Below are 12,746 nucleotides of genomic sequence, written 5' to 3'. Positions count from 1 at the left end.
AAAGACTTCTTCCAAGGCAGTAGTATGTGGAAACCTTTAGGTCAGTTTGTGTCCTAGTAATTTAGTAAGTAAGATGAAAAGAAAGGCAGGAGAAGTTCAGGTGATTTTCAGTAGGAATTAGGTGTCTGCACTGCGAAATGGAGGGGCTGGGGATCATTAGCTCTGACATGGGAACAGCCTGGCTGGGCTTGCACCGTGGTATACGCAAATTGCTGAAAGAGTCTGGTCAGCAGTGACCAGAATGGGAAAGGCAAGCCTGCTCTGCCCATCTGGAGGCACTGGTTGGTGTCCAGTGAGCTGGAGGGTTCCCAGCACCAGCATTTGCTGTGGGGTGTAGATGCCCGACGTTACTGAGATGCTTTGGAAGGTTCTACTGACACCTGTATCACTGTCCTTGTCATGTTGTACCTGCCATTTGGGATGGAAAAAAATGTAGTAGGGGGTGACTCAGAAAGGCAGGTGACTGGAAATTTTCAGTCTCTTCTGTAACTGCCCCTGTACCTGTCTGACAAGCTCTGTTTTCCATCAGAAAAACACAGCTCATGGCAACTCACAGGAGTGAGAAGTCTTAGCTGGTGTTGGTTAATATTTCTTGAAGTTTAGAAAAAAGTGCAAAGTATCCTTATCTTTAGTAGAGCTGGGAAAGGAAGCCAAAAATTACCTCTTGGAGGCACCTTCATGCTGCTACATCAGTGTGATAGATTGCTATTGCACTTTGATAACAGACCATGCAGGCAATGTTATTTAGCCATTTCTGTTTTGTATTAGGCTATCCTGCCTTCTTCACGGGAAGAAAGCAGCAAATATGCTTTCTGCTGTCAGGCGAATGTGCCAGGATTATGAATCCCAGCTCCAGTTGCTTGAGAGACTGGCAGGTCTGCTCCTGCAATGGAGCGAATATATTGTTTCTCTGAGCACTGGCTTTGAAAATGGCTTCTTGATTATTGCTTTTATCCATATCCCACTCATTCACCTTCTCTGAATTTATCATTCCATGTTCAAGAAGCAGTGAGTGGTTCAGTCCTTTATCCAAATGCCCATAAATTCCTAGTCAGCCTCGGTATTTCAGGGAAGCCATATTTCACGCTCCTGTAAAAGTCAATTTTTTCCTCCAGCATGCCTTTGTGCTTAAATATATTTAACAATGACACTTTAGCGCTGGACAGTGGCATTTCAGTGGCAGTTTACTGGGAAATGGTGAGGTGTTTGATCTGCCCTTCCTTGGCTCTATTTACATATTGAAGCCATTTACACCTGATGAGAGGACACTATATATTCTTACCTTGTTTTTGCAGATGGGAACCAAGACACAAAGATGCTGTAGCTCAATTGCACAAGATAATTAGGGATCTACCTTCTAAACAGGTGCTTCTTCTCACCTCTTTTCCTCAATGCTGTTGATCTAGGTTGGAATTGAGTGTACAGATGCTTTGGAGGATGTGGGGTTGCACAACTTATTTCAGACTTGACATGGAGCAGCTTTAAGGAGGATCCTTGACTCCAGGTCAAGTCTGAAAGTGTTGAAGTGGCCTTTCTCCCTGGTGCAAAAAAACCTGAGTATGTGATCTCATGCCTCAGAGGGACTTGGTACTTTTTCATCTGAGAAGACAATTATAAGAAGAAAGAAGTGCACCAAACCCTGCTGTAATGAAATGCTTCTGAGCTGCACTGGACCTGGGCAAGGGACAACCAACCTCACACTTCTGCCAGGACAGACTCTCCATGGCCTGCTGCCTCTCCCTTGATGGCATTACTCTCATCCCTAGGTCAGGTGGCAGCAGGCCAAAGACAAAGCACATATTGTCTGTAGAGAAAATACTTTGTCTTCCAGCTTTGGCCCATCCACTCCTGCTTCCCCTATGACTGAGAAGCCTCTGGCTTTTAGCGAATTAAGTCTTGATGGGCTCAGGAGGAGGAAGCAGCAAGACAAGATTTGCAGCATCCTTGTCCGACCATACAGTGTGAGGCCAAGTCTGAGATCTCATCCTGCTCTTTTTTTGCCATCTCTGTCAGAGGGGGCCGTTGGAGGAACTCTTAACCTGTAGCAGATTTTGAAAGTTGGGGGTTTATTTTGCCACAAATAAGGCAGCTGTCTAAATATATATAGACAAGAGGAACAGAGCTGAATCTTGTAATTCCCAGAAGTCATTATGCTAACAGAGATGCACTTGATTGTAGTCACTGATCTTGTGTTTTTATTAACAGATACAAAATGACCAGTGCAAAGAAATGGAGTCCACAGCAGACAAATGGGTGAAGCTCACAGACAATGGGGAATGGGGCTCTCATTCTGTAAGTGTATGAAAAATTCCTTCATGAAGACTTTTTCCATTTATAAATGTCTGTGATTTCCTCTGTCGAGACACGAAACATGGGCCAGCTTCTGTGAATGCATTTGAAGAAGCAGAGCTTCCCTACTACTGAGGGGAAAAGTCATGGAGATCCCTAAGGGGCTGATTCCAAAGGAAATGATATAGATGCAAGACTTTGTATTGATTTCCCTGGGCTTTGAATCAAGTGTTTTGTGAGGTTAAATAGATTTATGCAAATCTGCATGCCACAGTCACTTTGCATGATTGTAATTGAAATCTTTTACAACAGTTGTTTGCTCCTGAGAGCACAGGATTATTCCTTGTGTCTTGGCAGAGCAGTAGCAGTGGGGTGTGTACATGGAGACAAGCAGGACAGGCATTTTATTCTCAAGTGTGTGCAGAAGGGCTGGACTGCACGCAGATTCTGCTCCACGGGGGCTTGTGTGAAAAACAAGCTGGCAGCACTGTGGTGGCTCCTGCAGCATGGATATGAGCCTGTCCATGTTGGGGGTAGGAGCCCTTTGGCTGGCCCGTGACCCAGCTGGCTGAGTTTGCTCTGTGGATGGACCATGTGCAGACCAGCTAATCTGCTGAGGCCTGGCTTCCATTCCACCAGCATACCCTTTTCCCAAGAGCCATATCAGCAAAGGCCCAGCATAGGTGACATTATGCCAGAAGAACAAGGCTTTTGTGGGCATAGGCAGCAGCATACTCTCTGTTTTCCATGGTCTGCTTATGCTCCTGGAAGAGAAATTCTATTTCTGAGCCAGCTCTGGTTGGCAGTGCCTGTTAGCTCAGGTGCAAGACCAGTGCAGCTTACACTGGGAGGCTGGAAAGCTGGGTGAGGAGGGATGGGTGGCATGAGCTGAGAGGTAGATCCAAGGCCAGGGCATTGGCATGGGTGAGCTGAGGGATGTAAGCAGTCTGCATGGGAGATGGTGTCATCTGAGCTCGTCATCTGGGGTGTGAAGGTGTTATCACTGTCCATGAAAGTTGTTGGGATGGCTGGCTGAAATGTAGACACATAAGCTAGGTGAGATGATGGTTCTGGCTGTCCTGAAGGGTTTGTTCTGCACTGCGAATCCTGTCAAGGTATCTTCTGTGAGCACAATTTTCCAGTTGCTGCCTCTGCTCTCAGCAGGTGAGTCCTGCTGCACTGGAGCTGGCATTGGGTATCATACTCACCTTACACAACCTGATGCCTGTTTCAATATGGTCCCGGTTCCCCTGTTACAAGTGGTAGCTCAGCTCTCCTCTGTCCCTATGGGTAGGAGATGTTTGGGTGTGGGAGATACAATATGCTGTATTTCTACTCTGCTAAATTTTTGAACTCTTTATCCTGGGTGAACAAAAACTGTGGTCCTGCCAGGCCTGTACAGCACTCACTGCTGTAAATCACATTATGCTGGACCCTTATGCTGGTAGAGTTTATCCCTCTTGTGTGAAAACATAGCACTTTCAGGCCGGTATCCGTCTGTACTGGGCCAGTAGATGTGGTACAGCTTTGCAGGCCATGCAGGGCCTTGGTGAACCTGCTGCTTTTAGTGATGAGTGACACTGTAGTTACACAAGTGAGCTGAGGACAGAATGCACCAACACTTCTGCTGGAAGAGTTGTCCTGCCTTCCTACTGCCCCTTACCACAGCCATGATACCCCCACCCCACCGCCCCCTCCACAGGGGTTGTGCAGCCACTGGCTGAACAACACCATAAAAAAAAAGTGGGTCAGGGCAGTGAGAAACCAGGTTGTTTTCTTCATCTCATCTGCTGTTTGTGGTCAGAAGTGAGCAGGAGGGATGAGACTGCTGCTGGATACAGCCATGGTTTGTGCTTGGCTTACTGGTCATGATACTGCAGTGCTACATGTAGGCAGAGCTTGATTTTTAAAACCTATAAGCAAAACTCACCTGTGAACTGGATTTTCAAACTCTGGGTCATGTTGAGTTTCTTTATGAAAGTGTTATGAAGGCTTTAAAAACAAACTGATTGACTACATCTGAACATAAAGCTAGAGATAAAAGCTCTTGAGTGCCAGGAGTAGTTGGATAAAGGCAGGAACAGCTTTTCCCAAACTCTGCGTACAACAAGGTCAGAAACAGCTCTTGGTGTTTTTCCAACAGGGTTGTTGGGAAACATTTTTATAAAGCACACTTTGGCACTCCTCATATATGCCTGTACAACATCTGTCTGTTTCCCCATTATCTCTTGACCCACTTAACAGCATAGGAAAAGCTGCTAGGATGCAAGAAATTTGAATAATGGAAGTAAGAAATAAAACAATGTCTTGGCAAGGGGCTGTCTGCTAACTCACACGTGTTGTTGCAGGTAACTCTGAAATCAGGTAGCAATATATTATACTGGAGAACAACAGGGATTCTCATGGGCTCCAAAGTAGTGAAACCAGTTTTAGTGAAGAACATCACAATTGAAGGTAAGTAGTATTTGTCTTTGAGGTTTTATCTCACTCTTTCATCACAATGTTTGCCAAGTGCTATTTCTACTGCTGTGACTACATCACTGAAGTGGCTTTTTTTAGCTCCTTGTCCCCTGTCTCCTCCTTTGAAGTGTAGAAACAGAACAGCAAAACTTCACAGTAAGGTAAAGACTGGAAAATTAGTTTATCTTGTAAATGTTGCCGTCTACTGGAGAAGACTGGCTTAGCAAATAGACAAAAAAAGGAACAAACAGGTTTTCTTTAATGTAGTATAGAAAGACGGTGATTATTGGTTAGCCTCTCCACAGTGATAAACAGATATATATCATAACAGTGACAGTTAAGTTAATATTTAAATGACCTTTTTAATCTAGGATTGCTCTTTTGGTCCTGTTGTAAGCGTAATAAAACTTGGAGTGTCATTTAAAGTTCTTAGATGGGTCAGACTTCCATTGAGGAGTAAAGATTAAAGACCTAAATTATGAGTCAGCAAAGCCAAAGTGTCTAAAGTGAGTGGTGAAACTGAGTCTGATTTTTATGCTGTTTTATAGAGCTGGTTTCCTCTCAGCCATAAGCCCAGGTAGGCAGCAGTTACAGATGTATCTCTTTCAGCGCTCTTCCTGGGATTTTTCTTACAGGAGTTGCGTACACATCTGAATGCTTCGCGTGCAAGCCTGGTACCTTCAGTGACAAACCAGGTGCATCTGGCTGCCAAGTGTGCCCACGAGACACTTACTCTGAGAAAGGGGCTAAAGAGTGCACCAAGTGTAAAGAAGACATTTATTATGCAGGTACATAAACCAAATGGGTTAAGCAAAACCAGGAAGGTCTGAGAATGTGCAGTCATCAGCTGTTTCAGATGTGAGAGTGGTTGTATCCAGCAATGATAGTCTCCAGTTGAGATGTAAAAGGGAAATGAATGACTTACCAAAATATGCAGAGGGCACATAGATACATAATGGGCCGCAGTCAAACGTTGTTAGGGGCATCCGTGTTAATATGAAGGGCTGGAGACCTTTATGACCTGGAAGGGGATAGTTCTCCTGAAGGATAGAACAGTCGTGCTGTGCCCTCTCGTGGTAATTTGTGTTATAGGTTGGCGATGACACGAATTTGCTTCATCACTATCTTCAGCCTTAACAGGTTTTGAGGAATGTCCTTTCCAAGCGCTCTCTCCTGGCTTGCCCCTGCATCCTGTGTGGTTGGAAAATGTGGTGATCTAGTTGCAAAACCTAGTCCCAAAGTCCTCTGCATTCCCAGCTGTGGTTAGGTGGTGATCATCAGATAACATGCTCTTAATCTAGTCTTCATAGTCGAAAGGTCTTCAGATTTCTCCCTTGTAGTAGTTTTAAGAAAGTCCTTGAAGAATCAGTTCCTGACCATAGCACCTGCTATCACCACTGGTGGCAAATGCCTGGGGACCTCTGCCTGTGTTCACAGAGGGAATGGAAATATTGCAAAGTTATCTGGCAAGAGTTAAAATTGGGCCAGTGTTGTAAGGAAGTTTCTACAGGGTTAGAGGAATGGGATATTCACAACTTTTTTGGGTGACCTGTTCCAATGCCTCACCATCCTCAGAGTAAAAAAATTCTTCCTAGTAATTCTCCCTTGGGTATTTTGAATCAATAAAGTCAGTGTGACAGTATGAGCATAGCTGGTATTTTCCTTGCTATGGAAATTTGAATTTAATTTAATTTAATTTTTTAAAATTATGGTATTCTCCCGTTTCAGTTCAGGGGAAGGTTCATGCAGACTTCATTAAGAATTTGATTTTTTTCATTCTCCTTTTGTATTTTTCTGCTGACTCTTTTTAACCTACAAATTTTAAGCTTGTTATGTTTGTTTCCAGGGACCATGTGGTAGTTTAATATCCTGTTTCTCACCTTTTCTTTTAGATGAGGGATCTAGTGTGTGTATAGAGCGACCTCCATGCACAAGCAAAGACTTTTTCCAGATCCATACCCCATGTGACAAGGAGGGAAAAGTAAGTAGAAGGCATGATTGACCTTACCGCTATCTCTGCATTTGAAAACAAGGTAGTTTTTTTTAGGAATCCCTTTCCCAATTACTTTCCCAGTTTTGCTTCCAGCATTGCATCTCTCTGAGGCTTTGGGCTTGTGCTTTGCCTGCCGTCTCCACAGCCTTTATCCCTCTGTAAGAATCTGCCAGATATGGGTCTGCCTAAGAGATGTGTTGTGGTGAGATGATAAGTTCCTTGCACTTGTGATGGGTCTGATGAGGTCACTGGTGCTACTTTCATACTTCCATGCTGGTTGGAGCACAGGGTGAAGTACTGTCCCAGGATAAACCCAGCTCTTTAGTTGTTAATAATCTTTCCTGGCATACTCTGGGCTTGTGATAACTGTCCCAGCAATGCCCAGGCATAATTCAGGTGATACCATGGCACAGGAACATTGGATAGGACCATTCCTGTTTCAGATAGAAGAGTGTTTGGCTGCATAGGTATGATGTGTGTCATGTCCATTAGTTTTGGCATCAAAGAAGAGCCTGTGGTGTGGTAAAACAATGGTATATACATAGCCTGGAGTGTTCATGTGCAGCAGCTTAGCTGCTGGTAATGTGTTTGTCCCACGGGATACCTCAAATAACCTGGACTCTCAGGACACTGTTTCACCCAAAGACCTTAGATCCACTTAGTCTCTCACAGAGGGACCTGCTGGTGGAGCAGCCGGGCTTTGTCTCAGCAGTCAAGTGGGATTTTTGGAGGAATTTGGAGAGGAAACTTCTGTTTACTGCTATAGGAAACCCACAGAGGTGTGGACACGTGGTCAGGCCTGTTTTGTTTCTTTCCCATCTCTCTTAGATCCCATCTCTCAGATGTGATTGCAGTCAGTCAAATTCCCTAACACCTGTGTGTTTCTGGCCTAATATTTTGTGGCAAGATGGAGTATTTTGAAGTCTCCTGATCAGCCAGTTTCAAAATGCAGCTGAGAGCTCTTATGCTTTGATAACGAAGCATCAGTGAGTTTAGCCCCAGAGCTGGCAGGCTCTGCAACCTGGTCTTGACTCACTGATTTCTGCTCTGTTAACTGTCTCTAATGACTCAAGAAATTAGCAGCAGTGTTCATGGCTGCACCCCCAGGTACAGCTTTAATTGCAGCCTCCTGCAGATTGTTCTGTCACTTCTCTGTGTGGTCTAAGTCTCCCTGGCATTGGATAGATTCCTGTTATTGACCCTTTTTCTGCCGCCTCACTGGCCTTCCCCTTCACTGGTGGACATCATTGGAATGCAAAGTGGGTTTTTCTGCAGACACCCTTCATTGTCCAGTTGCAATGACAGCAGCAGGTGTCACAGGCACACATTGGCTGAGTTTTCAGGATTGGTTTCACTGCTCTGCATCTCTGAAAATCGGTCCAAGTTTGCTGTACTCCCCAGGCATCTCTCCACGTGATGCAGCTCAATGAGAGGGCCTGACTCTGCAGGCCATCTTCAGGAGAACAGTGGCTGTAAAAGACCAGCCTATTGATCCATGCTAAAATAAGCCAGGTTTTCACTGAACAATAGATTGTTGTCTCCCTTCTGCTGTCCCACTCCATGTGTAGAAGCGGCCTCAGGATATTTAAGCACTTGACTCTTGACTTTTCATCTGCCTGCTGCTTTAAAATCCCAGGCTGAGCGCTTCAGCCCCAGCTTCAGAACCCCTCACCACATGGCCACAGGCACTCTCTGACCCTCTTCTCCCTGCTCAGATGCAGTAGGTTTCCTGTGGTGTGTAGTGTGTCTGGGCTCTGGGCAACCACACTGGTGCTTTGCCAGTTCCTGAGCCTTTTTATTTTAAATGCTGTGCACCCTGATGCTGCTGAAGGATTTCTGGAGCAATATTTCAGATAATCTCTTAAGTGTTCAGGAGCAGCAAGGGCAGGAACAGGTCCTGATCCATAGGAATTTGTGCCACTCTGGCAGCAGGAGTAGTCTGCTTGAACAAAGCAGGCAAAGCAGACCCAGTGCCAGTGACCAGATTCAACCAAGGTGGCCAGACGAGTCCGTGGAGATGAGGCACGGCCAGTGTCAAGCTGGAACACTGTGTCCATGGGTCAGTCAGGATGTGGGTCAGCCTGGGAACATGACCTGGCACAGGCATGGCTGCAACAAAATGCAGGCAGGGATGAAGAGTGAGAGCCTCAGCTTAATTGGAGCTCCCAGGAGCCAGGGCCTGAGCCTGAACTTCTTCCAGCTTATTTTTTGAAACAGTTTCAAGGAGGATCAATACTTCTTCAAGTGTGCTGTGTTACCAGAGGGCTAACCCTCAGTGCAAGCAGCTCAGTGCCCAGGGTGACAGGGGCTCTGTATCAAATTCATGAAGTGAAATCTCCCTTACCTGAGCCTCTGGCCTCAAGATCCCTGATTACTGGGACCAAAGGGTGGAAGTACCCAGAGTGGGAGCTGTGGACAGGTTAAACTCTTGCCAGTTGGGCTTTTCAGCTGTGGAACTCAGCTAAGTTTCATCTTGAGATATAAAACCCTTTCAGAGACAGACCCAAAATCAGATGAAATTTGAAATACAACTTCGTGGGTGATGCATCTCACCTAATCCTTCTCCTGAAGACAGAAACTTGTGTCCTCAAAGGGGGGTGATGATGATGAAGTGATACTGTTGTATAGGGTAACACCATGGACTGACTCATGTTAGTGTTCATAAACTGCTTCTAATGTGATGAAGAAGGATTGGAGGGGTTTTGGGAGAGCTTCTTCATGGTTTTGGCATTTTCTCAATAGGTGAAAAATGGCAGGAGAGAAATTGGGGACTTTTCAAAGAACAAGCCAGTATGAATTAAAAATGCAGAATGTGTGGTGCTCTCTGCTAAGAGATGCCTTCCCAATAAAGGGCTTTTGTAAGACAGAAATTATATTTTGTGTTACTGTGGTTAAAATGCAGAAGTTGCATATCCAGTTAGAATTATTTATCTGATGTTCCTCAGAATCATTTGCATGGGGAAATTTACTAATTAAATAGGAATGAACAGTAGTAATTGTTTTAAGCTTCACATTTTTATTTTGTTCTTAAAGTCTGATATTGTGGAATCTCCTATGAACCTAATCACTTCTGTGACCCTTACCCTCCCTCCCCTTTACTGTCCTGGATGTGCAAGGTCTGTTTTTGGTCACAAATGATGGGAATACCCTAATTTAGTTTACAAAGGGGACCTTCCTTGATGCATCTAGTCCTAAAACTTCATAGTACACTGTGTGAACTCAGTGTCTCTTCCTTCCAGACTCAGATCATGTACAAGTGGATTGAACCCAAGATCTGCAGAGAGGATCTCCCCGATGCATTGACCCTGCCTCCTTCTGGAGAGAGGCAGGACTGTCCACCCTGCAATCCTGGCTTTTACAACAATGCCTCATCTTCCTGTACTCCCTGCCCACCAGGCACATTTTCGGATGGGACACAGGGTAGGAATCTGCAAAAAAATTCATGTCCCTCCAAAAGCTGTCATCTGCTTGCATGTGACTTAGTTTAGTGACAGATCATCATAAGCCAGTGTTCATTCTGTGTTAAGTACTTGTTAAATAACATTGGAGAGCAGGATGTGGATATCTGGTTTCTCTCCTAAGTCCTTTCTTATCAGGGATTGTTGCTCTAAGTTGACCTGCTGTGTTCTGGATGCATTTCTTGGCTGATATAAACATCCTGAGAGTTATTTTAAGGGATTCTGAGAAGGGAATCAGAACTTTGACAGTCAGAAATTCCTTCTCAGCCATTCTCCTGTCCATGCTAAGTTCTTTGCTGTGGAAACCTCATTTTAAGCCCAGTCAGATGAACATCCTGCCAACATTGTCTAGCCTAAACTCTGGCTTGTTGATTCTGAGATACATTGACCCAATGGTCCCCTACAGCATTTTGTGGGAACTCTTGTTTATCAAACCTTCAGCTGAATCTATTAAAATTAAGTGTGACTTGGGGGACCAGTTGCAGATTAGTTACCACGAGGTTACAATCTACAATTTATAAAATCCTGGTCTCATTTCCACTCTCCTGGTCCTGATAAGTCTTTGACTGTTTAACTACAAAGAAATAAACTATTTTCTTTGCTTATTACTTGCTTCAGAGAGGAAAAAAACAGTATCTAAGTTCTTTAAAACACTGTTTGAGATGTGTTTTGGCTGTGTGATACCCTTTTCTGCCCTCTCACCCTTAGAGTGCAAAGCCTGCCCTGCTGGGACTGAACCAGCTCTTGGGTTTGAGTACAAGTGGTGGAACATCCTGCCAAGAAACATGAAGACATCTTGCTTTAATGTTGGCAACTCGAAGTGTGATGGGATGAATGGTGAGCCAAACTCCCTGTGTTGTTTGCCTGTCTCCTGCATGGATCCCTGTTGTAATGAAGCACCCATCAAAATGAGTGTGCTCTTGGCTATATGACTCAAAACACAGTTTCCTCCCTTTCCTTTAGTTGCACCAGGCTTGAAATTGCTTGTGGGAAGCAATGTCACAGTATCAGAAAGAAATAAAAAATCTGTTGTACACCAGAAGAGGGCAGGAGCTGCAGCCTGTATGGAGTTCCCTCAGCAAAGACCAATCCCACCACTGGCTTTAATGCATCTTTAGATGCGTTCATATCCCCATTGAAAAAAAGCACTGTTTTGTCTTCTCCATAGTTTATCTCATTTTCTGTTTTGTGATAACTGTGCCCAGCGAGGTCACACATAATTCTTTTAGGAAACTTAATTACAGTCTGTGATTTTATTCATTTAGCACTCAAAGCTTTCTGTCTGCACATGTGCTAAAATTGCAGCAGAGAGCAGTCACAGCTCACTGGTGAAAATGATCCTGTTTGGGATGTCTCCAGCCCTCTCTGACAGATTTTCCTCAGTCTGATCCACCCTGTCAGACTGATGTAACTCAAGCTCTGAATTATGTGTGTTGAGCAGAGGGGAACTGAAGTATGTGCTTAACATTTAACACGCAGATTCACTGATTCATCTGTTTTAAGGCTGAAAGATATCAGATGGATCATCCCCCTTGAGCTGCACAGCACAGGTCAGGGAATTTCAATTGCTTTGCTGATTTCAAAGGTGACAAGTGCCTGTAAAATCAGCAGTTCATACAATTGCTAAAATTCTTCATAATGGAAGCATTATGATATTGCTCTGTAATTTATATCAGGCATCTTTAAAATACAATGAAATACTGAATTTTCAAAAAATTATGGTAACATAGATTTCTTTTGCCCCCCATTTATTGAATTTTTCTTTCTTTTTCTGTCCTGTAAAGGTTGGGAGGTGGCTGGTGATCACATCCAGAGTGGTGCAGGAGGCTCTGACAATGATTATCTTATCTTGAACTTGCACATCCCAGGATTTAAGTAAGGAATGAGATATTTTTTCATCTATTTTGCATTTATTTCAGTCCCTTATACCTATTTCACACTATCCCAGGGATGATGTGAGTCTTCCTTTCTGAAGTGGAATAATGTAATAAATAAGAGACAAGGGGAAACTTAAATTTTATTCCTGTGTCCCCAGTTTGTCCATTGAGGCAGGCAAGTGTGTAAGACTTTGGTTTTTAGCAGTGTTTGCTTCAGTCCAAGATACAGCCAGTTGACTGTCTGGAAACTGAGGAAAGATGTTCCTATCCCTCTGTTTCTAAATTATTCCACAGTAACCAGCTAAACCTGCTGTGGGGTGGAAACTGGTGCCTGCCCTAAAAGTATTTTAGTGAAACCCAAGTTACTTTGCCCTTTGGCTCCAGGCAGCCTGCACAGTCTGTGCTTCCCTTGGAGCCAGCAGGGAGATGCAGACACTGCAGAATAATGGGAATCCCACCACTCCTGAGCCCTCAGACAGGATTAAATACCTGCTTGAGTTGCTTGTGTCTTTGTCGAAAGAATGAGCTTAGACTCCTAGCTCACACCAGGTGCTGAATATTGAGATAGATCAGGTGTGGAAGATGAACCTCATCCTCCCTTCGCTGTATTCCAGCTGAGGTAGGTGCAATTACATTGGTGTAAATCACTTGAGGTATGTAATGCATTTT

The 12,746-nt window shown here is 44.3% G+C and overlaps 1 protein-coding gene across 2 annotated transcripts in view; it reads left to right on the top strand.

Moving 5' to 3' along the window:
• The window catches only part of KIAA1324L (KIAA1324 like), a 95,186-nt gene that overhangs the window by 63,605 nt on the left and 18,835 nt on the right, over nucleotides 1–12,746 (top strand). For both annotated transcript variants that reach the window (XM_032105418.1, XM_032105419.1), the window contains 7 exons: nucleotides 2,206–2,292; nucleotides 4,638–4,743; nucleotides 5,385–5,537; nucleotides 6,642–6,730; nucleotides 9,982–10,162; nucleotides 10,909–11,037; nucleotides 11,985–12,075. In XM_032105418.1, the coding sequence (XP_031961309.1) occupies nucleotides 2,206–2,292; nucleotides 4,638–4,743; nucleotides 5,385–5,537; nucleotides 6,642–6,730; nucleotides 9,982–10,162; nucleotides 10,909–11,037; nucleotides 11,985–12,075 (836 nt within the window). The remainder of the gene's footprint in view (nucleotides 1–2,205; nucleotides 2,293–4,637; nucleotides 4,744–5,384; nucleotides 5,538–6,641; nucleotides 6,731–9,981; nucleotides 10,163–10,908; nucleotides 11,038–11,984; nucleotides 12,076–12,746) is intronic.

This window comes from Corvus moneduloides, chromosome 4 (assembly GCF_009650955.1).
Source record: "Corvus moneduloides isolate bCorMon1 chromosome 4, bCorMon1.pri, whole genome shotgun sequence".
NCBI lineage: Eukaryota > Metazoa > Chordata > Aves > Passeriformes > Corvidae > Corvus > Corvus moneduloides.
The sequence above is the reverse complement of the archived record's forward strand: the minus strand, read 5'-3'. Positions and strand labels throughout refer to the sequence as shown.